The sequence below is a fragment of the Dendrobates tinctorius genome, unplaced genomic scaffold (assembly GCF_039654945.1).
Source record: "Dendrobates tinctorius isolate UK_male_01 unplaced genomic scaffold, ASM3965494v1 ptg000201l, whole genome shotgun sequence".
NCBI lineage: Eukaryota > Metazoa > Chordata > Amphibia > Anura > Dendrobatidae > Dendrobates > Dendrobates tinctorius.
The window spans coordinates 12053209-12067140 of NW_027361868.1; the positions used below are offsets into that span (position 1 = coordinate 12053209).

The following is a 13932-nucleotide window of genomic DNA, read 5'->3' on the forward strand; positions in this document are numbered from 1 at the left end:
CCCAGGGAACAATTGTACTGGCGTCAGTACAACTGAAGATCTGACCGCCGGGTCAGAGCGACGTCGGCAGCGTGATCAGGTCAGGATCTGGATAAGAGGAGGAGGGGGATCTGGATAAGAGGAGGAGGGGGATCTGGATAAGAGGAGGAGGAGGGGGATTTGGATAAGAGGAGGAGGAGGGGGATTTGGATAAGAGGAGGAGGGGGGATTTGGAGAAGAGGAGGAGAGGGGATTTGGAGAAGAGGAGGAGAGGGGATTTGGATAGGAGGAGGAGGGGGATTTGGATAAGTGGAGGAGGAAGGGGATTTGGAGACGAGGAGGATGGGGATTTGGATAAGAGGAGGAGGGGGATTTGGATAAGAGGAGGAGTATTTGGATAAGAGGAGGAGTGGGGGATTTGGAGAAGAGGAGGAGGGGGTTTGGAGAAGAGAAGGAGGGGGGTTTGGAGAAGAGGAGGAGGGGGGTTTGGAGAAGAGGAGGAGGATGGGGGTGTACATAATGTGTGGGGGGATTTGGAGTGGGGATGGGGTTACTTTATGTGTGGGGATTTGGAGAGGGGGTGTACACAATGTGTGGGGGGATTTGGAGTGGGGAGATGGGGGATACTTAATGTGAGGGGAGATTCGGAGTAGGGATGGGGGGTTAATGTATGAGAGGAATTTAGAGTGGGGATGGGGGGTTATTTAATGTGTGTGGGTATTTGGAGTGGGGATGGGGGGTTATTTAATGTGTGTGGGTATTTGGAGTGGGGATGGGGATTTAATGTGTGTGGGGGGATTTGGAGTGGTGATGGGGGATTTGGAGTGGGGATGGGATTTAATGTGTGGGGGGATTTCGAGTGGGGATGGGGGGATTTAATATGTGTGGGGAGATTTGAGGACACAAAATGAAGACTATGTATGAGGGCATGTATGAGGAAACAGTATGAGAAATGGGTGCATACTGTATGGGGAGCGAACGGGTGAATGTATGTGGACACAGTATGGGGAGTGAGGGTGATGGGATGTGTGCAGACAGTATGGGGAATCGGGTATGTGTGAGCAGACAGTAGAGAGAGTGAGGGGGTAAATATAAGAGGAGACAGTATGGTGAACAGGTGGGATGCTAGAGGAGACAGTATGACGAGGGAGGGGAATAGTGTGAGGTGACAGTATATTGCAGATATTTTTAATCAGGAGCATTATAATGACACTTCTATCTTTAAGGGCATCATGTGGAGATTTGCTGCAGAAGACCGGAGAAGATGGAAGTCTGCAGCAGAGACGAGGTGTGGGTGAGAAAACTCATCATGGGGTCTGGACAAGAAGAAAGAAGGAGAACGACTCCAGAGATGACGTCATCTATAAGGTACCTGGATGTAAATATTATTTGTGATACTGACTAATTCTCATACTTTTATTTATGTTAGGAACATTAAAGGGGTTGTCCAGGTTTGTGCTGAGTCTGCAGTCATTCTATGTGACTGCAGACTTCTGAATTCTCACAGTGCTCACTGAACGCTGTTAGGAGTCTCTCATGCCGGTAATTTACATACATGCGGTCACATGCTGACTAGATATGTGTGGCCTCACTCAATGAAAGTGAACGGAGTGAGGCCAGGCACGTCTAGTCGGAATGTGGCCAGAAGTATATAAATCACATACTTGTGCTGACATGACTGTACATCGGCAAGGGAGAATCCTAAATGTGTGCAGTGCATTCGTTGTGAGAATTCAGAAGCTGCAATGTCAGGATTCAGCTCTGCAGGTTCCAGTAGTCATCACATGGACACCTCACTCACTATGCGATATTCATACTTATGGTACTGTGACAACGAGCTTCTCTTCCTGCTTCTTTCAGTTTTTCACTGAACATTGAAAGCATTAGGAAGAGCAGCTCGTTGGTACATGGCTAAGTGTGCAAATTGCATGTGTGCTGGGAGGGGGGGGGGGGGGGGGGGGGGGAGTTGAACCGTATTCTTGCCCCGGGTGCCAGAAAGCCTAGATACACCTCTGGCCAGAGCGCTCCATTTTTCGGTTGTCCCCAGATTCTCTTCCTTCGTTTATGCATCATTCCTGGGTAGTCCACCATTTTAGACAGAGTGAGTGCCTGACAAAACCTCCCCTTCAGGTGGCTGACTCAGCTTTTTGGGTCAGCCCTTTGGCTCTCTCAGTCTCCAAGGTGACCTCCACCTTATTATTGTCTTCTCTCCCTAGCATCCTGGATTGCTTGGTCAGAGAATACTAGCAGTGCTTCCTTCTTTTCATCTCCTCTGGAAGTGTGGTCAGGATCGTCTTATTCAAGGCTTAACGGAGATCATCCAGACGATCACCTTTTGCTGTGTTGCCTGGGCGACCAGGGCGTTCACAGATTTTATGTTTCAGATGGTCTCCTAGGATGCCTACCTCCTCCACTAGAGTTTCCTTCGGATCAGAAAGAAAACAAAATGCACTCAAGAAGCAATAATAATAAAAAGTACAAAATTTTATTTACCAAAAAGACAACAGGGGCTGGCACCGTCACCCACCAGTGGTAATGTTTATACCATCTTGAACTTCTTTTATAGCTCTTCACACTTCTTCAGGAGAGCATTTTTCCACTAGGATTTAGTTTTTTTTTTCTTGTATGTATTGCATTGTGAAGCATGTTATCCCATCAATTCTTATGTACAACCTCTGTATAACGTGTGGTGGGTAAATTGGTGCCTTTTTTTGGTTTCCCACTTTTTTAATAACTTTGCTTTTTTTGTTGCTTTTTGGTAAATAAAATGTTGTACTGTTTATTACTATTGGTTATCGAGTACATTTTTTTCTTTCTGATTCAATTATATTGTACTGAACCTTATATGTGTCCTTTTAGCTTGGTACTTTATTGGTATTTTTGACACATTTTGATTTGATGCCTTAATTTTTGACCCAATTTCCTGTAAATTTAGAGTTTCCTTCAGTAGTTTATGGTCAAGGCCCTCCTACACTCCAAGGCAATCTTGATTCTTCCCTACAAGAGCAAAGTTCTTTATTGCCCCATTTTGGACTGAAGACTTTAAATGCCTGCTACGCTCATGATTCTTAAAGGGGTTGTCCGGGCTTTTCACATAATCTCAGTACATATCTGGGCTGCAGAATTATGACAATAAGTAATTTACTTTCTGTCACTAGTTTGCACGGTTTTCTAGATATTCTGAACAGAACCTCCTAGGGGCGGGTGTGTTATGGCATTGAAATGAGAACTAGTCGTAACCTCCTACTCTACTCCAAACATTCCCTCTATAGCAACAACCCCACCCTCCATAGCTACAGGCCCTCCCCGTCCACATGACGAAGCCCTTATCACACAGTAACAAATTCTTCCCCTCCAGCAGCCTCAGTGCAGAGAGCAGAGCAGCTGCTCCTCCCCCAGACACACAATGAACAGTGATCTATGGAAAGTGAAACTAGTGAGGAGGGAAAATCGTCCCGTATTCTAGGCCACTCCATGATTACAATACATAACTCATTATCAGTATTTCCTTCCCTCACTGTCCCAGGCTGCTGGCAGCAATGAGAACAGACTGTGTGATGGCCAGTGATGGGGGTCTGCAGCTTCTAATCTGCACAGGGGATGGCAGTCACTGATGTAATCTGTTGTGTGACAAAGCCTCTGCTGTGTGAATGAGACAGCTCTGTGTCACTGATGTCTTCACACAGCAGCAGATTTGGTGCAGTGTATGTGTGAGCACTGTGTCTCTAATGACACAAATACTGATGGGAGCAGCCTGTCCAATCAGCAGCTGTAACAGTGTGAAGTGTTGGGGGGTGTATGTATGGAGATATATACGATACTAAGGATTCTGATACTATAAATAAAGGGCTTGTTTGTGTTGTTGAGGAGCCCTTCCTTCATTCCTTCCTAGCTTTTCACTATTCCTTTCTGACCCTATGGTATTACCAGAGAAAGACGGGTATAGGTCATAGAGAGTGAGTGGAGCAGCTCCTTTGTGACGAGGCCATTTCAGAGCCTATGGATAGGCGATAAAGGGATATTCTCATTGCTTAAAGTTAATTTACACAATTGGTAAATTTTTGAAGACACATTTCCTTCAAAACATGAAATTCTTACCTGCAAGGAGACGAGAGACTGGAAGGTGAATGCTGACTTTCTCCTGAGATACGCAGTATCGGATCGTGTCCACCGAATGGCCGGCTAGCGTCAGCGTAATGGGCTGCTCTCCGTCTGTGAAGCCGCTGTGACAATGTGTAAGCACGGCCAGACATTTTTTGTAGCCTTCAATGAGGACGTGTTCCTAGAAATCACCCGCCAAATATTAGTCATCTATTTCTGTCCTCAGCGCCAAATAAAGTAAATTAAAAAAACCCATAGTGCATATACACCATAAAGCAATATTATAAAACTACATTGACTGGTTCTGGCATCTGTTCATAACCAGGTGTCCTAATGTTTTTAACCCTATAACTGCTAAAGCAAGTGATAAAAAGTAGGGGGACATACTGGATCAATTATGGGGTGGGGCACTGATGCAAAACAGCTCTATTAGGGAATTGATAGCACTGGTTTGCATCAGTACTCTCACCAGCGGTATGGTTGAACCATGAGTCTAAACTGTGCTTTGTTGCTGCGACATGAGGCAGTACTGCCTCTACAGCATCGAAGGAGCGCAGCACTGAAGCTGGCTGTATCCAGCGGTATGAGGCGGTACTGCCTCTACAGCATTGAAGGAGCGCAGCACAGATGCTGGCTGGATCCAGCGGTATGAGGCAGTACTGCCTCTACAGCATCGAAGGAGCACAGCACAGACGCTGGCCCGATCCAGCGATATGAGGCAGTACTGGCTCTACAGCATAGGAGGACAACAAAGATGCTGGCCAGTTCCAGCGATATGAGGCAGTACTGTCTCTGCAGCATAGGAGGAGCGCAGCACAGAATCTGGCTATATCCAGCGATATGAGGCAGTACTACTTCTGCAGCATCTGAGGAGCGCAGTACAGACGCTGGCCAGACCAAAAGATATGAGGCAGTACTGCCTCGGCAGCATAGGAGGAGCGTAACACGGAAGCTGACCGGATCCAGCGATATAAGGCAGTACTTCTGCAGCTTAGGAGGAGTGCAGCACTGAAGCTGGCCGGATGCAGCGATATGAGGCAGCACTACCTGTGCAGCATAGGAGGAGCGCAGCACAGACACGGGCTAGATCAAGCTATATGAGGCAGCACTGCCTCTACAGCATCGGACGAGAACAGCACTAAAGCTGGCCGGATCCAGCAATATGAGGCAGTAGAGCCTCTGCAGCATTAGAGGAGTGAAGCAATGCACATGGCCGGATTCAGCTATTTTTCCAGTTTCAAAGCAGCACTTAATAATAATAATACTTTTTATTTCTATAGCGCCGACATATTCCGCCACACTTTACATTTCGGAGGGGACTTGTACAGACGATAGACATTACAGCATAACAATAATCACATAGATCATAACAGATACCAAGAGGAATGAGGGCCCTGCTCGCAAGCTTACAATCTATGAGGAAAAAGGTAGACACGAAAGGTGGGTGGTAACAATTGCCCTGATTGTATGGACCAGCCATAATGTTAAGTGTGTAACAGTACAGACGGCTAATGGAGGCATAAAGCTTGTGGGAACATGATGCGAGGAACCTGGTTATGGTAAAACTTTTGGCTGTGCCACACAGGCATAGATTAGGTTAATGTGTTGAGGCAGTAGGCCAGTCTAAATAAATGCGTTTTCAGGGCATGCTTAAAATTGTGGGGATTGGGGACTAATCGTATTGACCTGGGAAGTGCATTCCAAAGAATTGTTGCAGCACGTGTAAAGTCTTGGAGACGGGAGTGGGAGGTTCTGATTATTGAGGATGCTAATCTCAGGTCATTAGCAGAACGGAGGGCACGGGTAGGTTGGTATACTGAAACAAGGGAGGAGATGTAGGGTGGTGCTGATCCATGGAATGCTTTGTGGGTGAGGGTAATAAGTTTGTACTGGATTCTGGAGTGTATGGGTAGCCAGTGTAATGACTGGCACAAGGTAGAGGCGTCAGTGTAACGATTGGCGAGGAATGTGATCCTGGCAGCAGCATTCAAGACAGATTGGAGAGGGGAGAGTTTGGTAAGAGGGAGACCGATTAGAAGAGAGTTACAATAGTCGAGACGAGAATGAATAAGAGAAACAGTAAGAGTTTTTGCGGAGTCAAAAGTAAGAAAAGGTCAAATTCTCACAAATTCTATTGGAAAGAGTTTGCAAACGCTGCTGTCCTTACCTAAGACACACTTTAGCATTACACATCTACAGAAAACGTTCAAAAATTATTACATGATTTAGCAATTTGAAGCTAGTGCAGACCTTTTCTTTTTTTATCATATATTATGCAAAAGATTTTAGCAGATTGTTGTTAGAAACTTTTACCAAGTCACAAGGTTTATACTTACATCAGTAGAACACCAGTCTTGCATCATGGATATGATATGTGTGAGCTTCATCTGCAAAGTGAATGCAGCCTCCCATTCCGGCTCCATCTCGATGTGCTGCCCGACTTGCCGAGTTATTGGATCCATTCCCTGCAGGAACACGTGAAGGTTGCACGATTATTCATCACTGGAGCCCAATTGCCAAACAATTTATACCCAGTTGCTTGGACCTGTAAACATAGATGCATAAGAGGAGGGTAGCGTCTCCTCCAATGCATCTATGACGGCAGATCGGAGGTCGGGAGTGAAGCTGCTGCAAAGGCCGAGCACAAAAAGCTCCAGTACGTTTTGTGTGGCAGCGTATACAGGGGTCCTGACACTAGCCACAAGATGTTGTGTGTAGTGGACCTGAAAGTGGAAAGAACATAAAAAAAAAAAAATATGTATTTTTCTTTTTCTTGATCTGGGGTCTGATCGATCTAAGGGAATTTGGTGTCTTAAGTGAGCTGTTCAGGAGTCTAAATACATTTTTGGGGGGTTCAGTCTGGGATCTGAATTCATATCAAAGGTCTAAATTAATTTACAGGTCTTGGGTCCTAACTAAATTGCGGGGTCTCCTCTGTGGTTTGAATGTATTAATTAAAATAAAATTAATGGTCTGAACTGGCTTCTAAAATGAGAATAAAGGTTTGGTCTGGGGTCCGATTTAGTTTTAGTAGTCTGGCAACTGAATCAGTTTGGGGGCCTGGCCATCAACAGTTTGCGTGATCGGTGGGGGGTCCAGGTACTTCAGCAAGTAGGTTAAAACTTTTTGCAAATGTTAGTTACCCCTTATCCCCCAAGGGTGGTTTGCACGTTCATGACCGGGCCAATTTTTACAATTCTGACCACTGTCCCTTTATGAGGTAATAACTCTGGAACGCTTCCATATATCCCGGTGATTCTGACACTATTTTCTCGTGACATATTGTACTTCATGTTAGTGGTAAAATTTCATTCAAATAACTTGCGTTTATTTGTTTATAACACTGTTTCTCTTATTCACTCTCGTCTCGACTATTGTAACTCTCTTCTAATCGGTCTCCCTCTTACCAAACTCTCCCCTCTATCCCTGTGTGGCACAGCCAAAAGTTTTACCATAGCCAGGTTCCCCGCATCATGTTCCCACATGCTTTATGCATCCATCAGCCCTCTGTGTCTGTACTGTTACACACTTAACAGTTGCCCTGATTGTACGGACCAGCCATAATGTTACCACCCACCTTTCGTGTCTCCCTTTTTCCCTCATAGACTGTAAGCTTGCGAGCAGGGCCCTCATTCCTCTTGGTATTTTGTTATAATCTACTGTATGTGATTATTGTTATGCTGTAATGTCTATTGTCTGAAATGTAAAGTGCTGCGGAATATGTCGGCGCTATAAAAATAAAATTTATTATTATTTATTATTATTTGTGGAAAAAAACGAAATTTGGCATAAAATTTTGAAAATTTCGCAAATTTCCAACTTTTAATTTTTATGCCCTTAAAACACAGAGATATGGCACACAAAAAACTTAATAAATAACATTTCACATATGTTTACTTTACATCAGCACAAATTTGGAACCAAAATTTTTTTTTGTTAGGAAGTTATAAGGGTTAAAAGTTGACCAGCGATTTCTCATTTTTGCAACACCATTTTATTTTTACGGACCACATCACATTTGAAGTCACTTTGAGGGGTCTACATGATAGAAAATACCCAAAAGTGACACCACTCTAAAAACTGCACCCCTCAAGGTGCTCAAAACCATATTCAAGAAGTTTATTAACCCTTCAGGTGCTTCAAAGGAATTTTTTGAATGTTTAAAAAAAAAAAATGAACATTTAACTTTTTTTCACAAAAAAATTACTTCAGGTCCAATTTTTTTTTATTTTACCAAGGGTAACAGGAGAAATTTGACTGCAAAAGTTATTGTGCAATTTGTCCTGAGTACACTGAAATGTGTGGGGGAACCACTGTTTCGGCGCATGGCTGAGCTCAGAAGGGAAGGAGCGTCGTTTGACTTTTTCAATGCAAAATTGGCTGGAATTCAGATTGGACGCCATGTCATGTTTGGAGAGCCCCTGATGTACCTAAACAGTGGAAACCCCCCACAAGTAACACCATTTTGGAAACTAGACCCCCCATGGAACTTATTTAGATGTGTGGTGAGAACTTTGAACCCCCAAGGGCTTCACAGAAGTTTATAACGTACAGTCGTACAATTAAAAAATCATATTTTTTCCACAAAAATGATCTTTTCACCCTAAATTTTTATTTTTCCAAGGGTATCAGGACCCCAAAAGTTATTGTGCAATTTGTCCTGAGTACGCTGATACCCCATATGTGGGTGTAAACGACTATTTGGGCGCATGGCAGAGCTCAGAAGGGAAGCAGCGCCATTTGACTATTTAGGCTGGAATTGGACGCCATGCCGTTTGAAAAGCCCCTGATGTGCCTAAACAGTGGAAACCCCCCACAAATGACAAATGACACCATTTTGGAAACTAGACCTACCCAAGGAACTTATCTAGATGTGTGGTGAGCACTTTGAACCCCCCAAGGGCTTCACAGAAGTTTATAATGCCTGGGCGTGAAATTAAAAAGTCATATTTTTTCCCACAAACATGATCTTTTAGTCCCCAATTTTTTTATTTTCCCAATGGTAACAGGAGACATTGGATCCCAAAAGTTTTTGTCTAATTTGTCCCGAGTACACAGATACCCAATATGTGGGAGAAAACTACTGTATGGGCACACGTCGGGGCTCGGAAGGGAAGTAGTGACGTTTTGGAATGCAGACTTTGAAGGAATGGTCTGCAGGTGTCATGTTGTCTTTGGAGAGCCCCTAATGTACCTAAACAGTGAAACCCTCAACAAGTGACCCCATTTTGGAAACTAGACCCCCTAAGGAACCTATCTAGATGTGTGGTGAGCACTTTGAACCGCCCAGTGCTTCACAGAAGTTTATAACGCAAATAAAAAAACCAAAAAAAACATTTTTTCCACAAACATGATCAATAAGTCCCCAATTTTTTTATTTTCCCAAGGGTAACAGGAGAAATTGGACCCCAAAAGTTGTTGTCCAATTTGTCTTGAGTACGCTGATACCCCATATGTGGGAGATAACTACTGTATGGGCACACGTCGGGGCTCGGAAGGGAGGTAGTGACATTTTGGAATGAAGACTTTGATGGAATGGTCTGCAGGTGTCATGTCGCGTTTGGAGAGTCTCTGATGTGCCTAAACTGTTGAAACTCCCCACAAGTGACCCCATTATGGAAACTAGACTCCCCACGGAAGTTTATAGCGCCCAGGCATGAAAATAAAAAAATAATTTTTTTTCCACAAAAATGATATTTTTGCCCTCAATTTATTTATTTTCCTAAGGGTAACAGGAGAAATTGGACCCCAAAAGTTGTTTTGCAATTTGTCCTGAGTACTGTTTCAGCGCATGGCAGAGCTTGGAAGGGAAGGAGCACCATTTGACTTTTTCAACGCAGAATTGGCTGGAATTGAGATCAGACGCCATGTTGCGTTTGGAGAGCACCTGATGTGCCCAAACAGTGGAAACCCCCAATTCTAACTCCAACCCTAACCCTAACACACCTCTAACCCTAATCTCAGCCCTAACCCTAGCCCTAATCCTAATGGGAAAATGGAAATAAATACATTTTTTTAATTTTATTATTCCGTAACTAAGGGGGTGATAACGGGGGGGGTTTGATTTACTATTTATGGCGGGTTTCTATTTTTGGCAGCTGTCATACGCTAAAAGACGCTTTTAAAAAATAGTAAATATAGTTTTTGCATTACCACATTGAGAGCTATAATTCTTCCGTATTCTGACCCACCGAGTCATGTGAGGTCTTATTTTTTGCGGGACGACTTGACGTTTTTATGGGTACCATTTTCGGATCGCTTTTTATTCCGATTTTTTGGACGCAGAATCAACAAAAATCAGCATTTCAAGAATTTCTTTTAGGGGGAGCGTTTACTCCGTTCTGCGTGCGGTAAAACAGGATTTTTAGTTGCTTACTTGCTTACCGTAAAATATGTTTCTCGGAGCCTTCATTGGGGGACACAGGAACCATGGTGTATGCTGCTGCCACTAGGAGGCTGACACTATGCAAATAAGAAAGTTAGCTCCTCCTCCGCAGTATACACCCCACCGACTGGCGCTCAATTACTCAGTTAGTGAGAAAGCAGTAGGAGAAGCAATAGAATATAAAGTAAACCAACAATTCAACTAGAACTATATTACATAGAACAAAGTACAGAAGTTGAAAACATAGGAGGGTGCTGTGTCCCCCAATGAAGGCTCCGAGAAACAGATTTTACGGTAAGCAACTAAAAATCCTGTTCTCTCTATCGCTTCATTGGGGGACACAGGAACCATGTGACGTCCCAAAGCAGTCCCTGGGGTGGGAAACAAACTTCCATCAGGTCAGCGGACTCACCACCGCCGCGAACTGTGACCAAGGAATGGTCAGAGCATCGGCGCCCACCGCGAGGGGATCACGGGCCCTGGATACGAACCGTGGAACTTTCTTGTTCAGACGGGATGCCATCAGATCCACGTCCGGAGTACCCCAACGAAGGCAAATCTGTTGGAAGACTTTCTGACGCAGGGACCATTCCCCTGCCACGAGGCCTTTGCGGCTGAGAAAATCGGATGCCTCGTTTTCCACACCCGGAATGTGTACGGCGGATATCGCTGGGACTGACATTTCTGCCCAATGAAGTATCTTGGCTACCTCGGCCTCAGAGTCCCTCCCTGGTGGTTGATATATGCCACCGCTGTGGCATTGTCCGTCTGAATCCGGATTGGCAGACCTTTGAGCAGCTTGTCCCAATGAATCAGGGACAGGAAAATAGCCCGTATCTCTAGGACGTTGATCGGAAGAGTCGCTTCCTGCCTTAACCAACGGCCCTGTACTGTGAGATGGCGAAACACTGCGCCCAAGTCCAGAAGACTGGCGTCTGTCGTCACCACTTGCCAATGTACCGGAAGGAACGATCGGCCCTGGGCGATAAGAGGAGATGTTAGCCACAAATTGAGGGACAACTTGACCTGAAATGAGTCGAATTGGAAGATCCAGTGAGGAGACAGACTTGTTCCACTGAGACAGAATGGCCCACTGGAGCGGTCTTGAGTGGAATTGGGTGAAGGGAATCGCCTCCGACGTTGCAACCATCCTCCCTAGAATTCTCATGGCTGATCGGAGGGAAATGAGTCGGGGGCCCTGAAGCAAACGAACATCCCGCCGAAGAGTTACTCTCTTGTCGTCGGGAAGGAAGACCTTTGCCTGACGAGTGTCGAAAAGTATGCCTAGAAACACAAGGCGTTGTGTTGGAACTAGGCAGGACTTTTTCGTGTTGATGATTCACCCGAATCAAGCAAGAGTGTCGCAGAAAATGGTTAGACTTTCGAGAGCCTGGGGCAAGGATGGAGCTTTGATGAGGATGTCGTCGAGGTACGGGAAGAGCACGAGACCTCTGATCCTCAAAATGGCCATCAACGCTGCCATGATTTTTGTAAAAAGCCTGGGGGCGGTGGCGAACCCTAACAGCAGGGTGACAAACTGAAAGTGATCCTGATGTATCACGAAACACAGGAATTTTTGATGACCCAGGAAGATAGGGACATGTAGATAGCTGTCTTGAATGTCTAAGGAGCACAGGAATTCTTGTGCCTTCATGGAAGCGATTACTGAACGAAGGGACTCCATCCTGAAATGTCGCAGACGGACCCTTTTGTAGTTTTAAGTCCAGAATGGGCCGAACCGTGCCTCCTTTTTTTGGCACTACAAACAGGTTTGAATAAAAACCTGTGAATCGCTCTTTTTCTGGTACTGGAACAATCACTCCCGACTTGAGAAGAGAGTCGATGACTGTAAAGAAACCCGGAACCAAGGCGGGGTCTTTTGGTGTCGGGATTCGAAGAATCGATCCCGAGGACGAGAAACAAATTCTATTTTGTATGCTGAAGATACAACTTCCCTGACCCAAGCGTCTTCCACCGAGGCAAGTCATACGTCCCTGAAGGCAAGAAGACTGCCGCCCACCTGGGAGTATGCTCCGGTGTTCTGATTCCAGTCATGCGGAGGAAGATCTTCAGCCAAGCTGTGCGCCTAATAGCCACCAAGTTGCTTGATGCCTGAGCTACGCAGGATGCGGCATCCAGGGAGGCAGAGACCAAATATTCGCCTGCATGCGAAATTTGGTCGGCGAAATCCGCCAGCTGCTCTGGCTGGTCTCCAGCCAAAATGCCTTGGCGGAGGTCCTTAGCCCATATCGCTTTTGCCTTAGAAGCCCAAGTAGAAGCAAAGGCCGGGCTTAGAACAGAAGACGCCGCTTCGAAGGCCGACTTAGCAAAAGATTCTATGAAGTGTTTGACAGAGATGCTCCCCCAGAAATCGGAAGGACCGTGCTGTTAGACAGTCTTGAAATCGGAGGGTCCACGGTCGGTGAAGCTGACCAGTCTGCAATGAGTTCCGGCGAGAAAGGATATAACACCCCAAGGAGTTTTCGTCTTTGAAAACGCCTGGTCGGATTTTCTCTCTCTCTGGAAAGAATTTTCCAGAACTCCGAATGATGAGCGAAGACCTTGGAAGGTGGTTTCGACCGTCTGAAAGAAACCTCCTGGTCCGCGGGTTCCGCAGGAGAATCTTTGATATTGAAGGACTGGTTAATCGCTGCAATGAGGCTCTGAACTATATCCCTCATATCAGCGATTTGGTCCAAGTCCAGCTCCAAAACATCCTAGGAGGGTCCATCCGAGAAAGTCTCGCCTGGCTCAGGGGAGGAAGATCTTGATAAGGGAGGCTGTTCGGACGGACTATGGGGCGATGCGGAACGGGAAGAAGAACCGGACCGGTGTTCCCGTCTGGCTCTTTTGCGGCTAATATTAATAGGCTCGACCGCAGCATCCTGTGACCTGCTGGGTCCTGCAGAAGTCTGTAGTGGCAACTTATCCAGTACGGACACCAAGGTCTGGGACACCTTGGTGAGATCCGCCACAGATTGAGACAGAGAGGAAGCCCACCCTGGGATAGGGGCCTCCACCTCACTCTGGACAACCGGGGGGCTCCTGGGTGGTGGGTTCAGTGGGCTTGCTGCAGTCCTCACAGAGGGGAGAGGACTGACCTGATGGAAACTTGCGTTTGCAAGAAGAACATGCAAAATGACTGACTACCACAGAAGCAGAGCGAATTGGTTTAGAATTAGACATTATGAGCTAACCCACTAACAGTGCCAGACGGTTAGGGGACGGAGAGGTGAGGAGGGTGTCAGTCTGCAGCGCAGAGCTACTCACGGAACCTGTGTACACAGCAAGCTGAAGCGGAGACGAGCAGCTCACAGGCTGAGGAAAAAGGAGATTTTTGTGTACTCACCGTAAAATCTCTTTCTCTTAGCCTTTAATTGGGGGACACAGAACCTTGGGTGTTATGCTGCTGTCCACTAGGAGGCGACACTATGCATAATCTTAAAAAGATTAACTTTGGCTCCTCC

At 45.7% G+C, this 13932-nt stretch overlaps 1 protein-coding gene across 2 annotated transcripts in view; it reads right to left on the minus strand.

Moving 5' to 3' along the window:
- Positions 1-13932, minus strand: part of UBR2 (ubiquitin protein ligase E3 component n-recognin 2) — a 173155-nt gene that overhangs the window by 119319 nt on the left and 39904 nt on the right. For both annotated transcript variants that reach the window (XM_073553434.1, XM_073553433.1), the window contains exons 14-15: positions 6417-6545; positions 4078-4261 (exon numbers count right to left, since the gene is read on the minus strand). In XM_073553434.1, coding sequence (XP_073409535.1) covers positions 4078-4261; positions 6417-6545 — 313 coding nt within the window. The remainder of the gene's footprint in view (positions 1-4077; positions 4262-6416; positions 6546-13932) is intronic.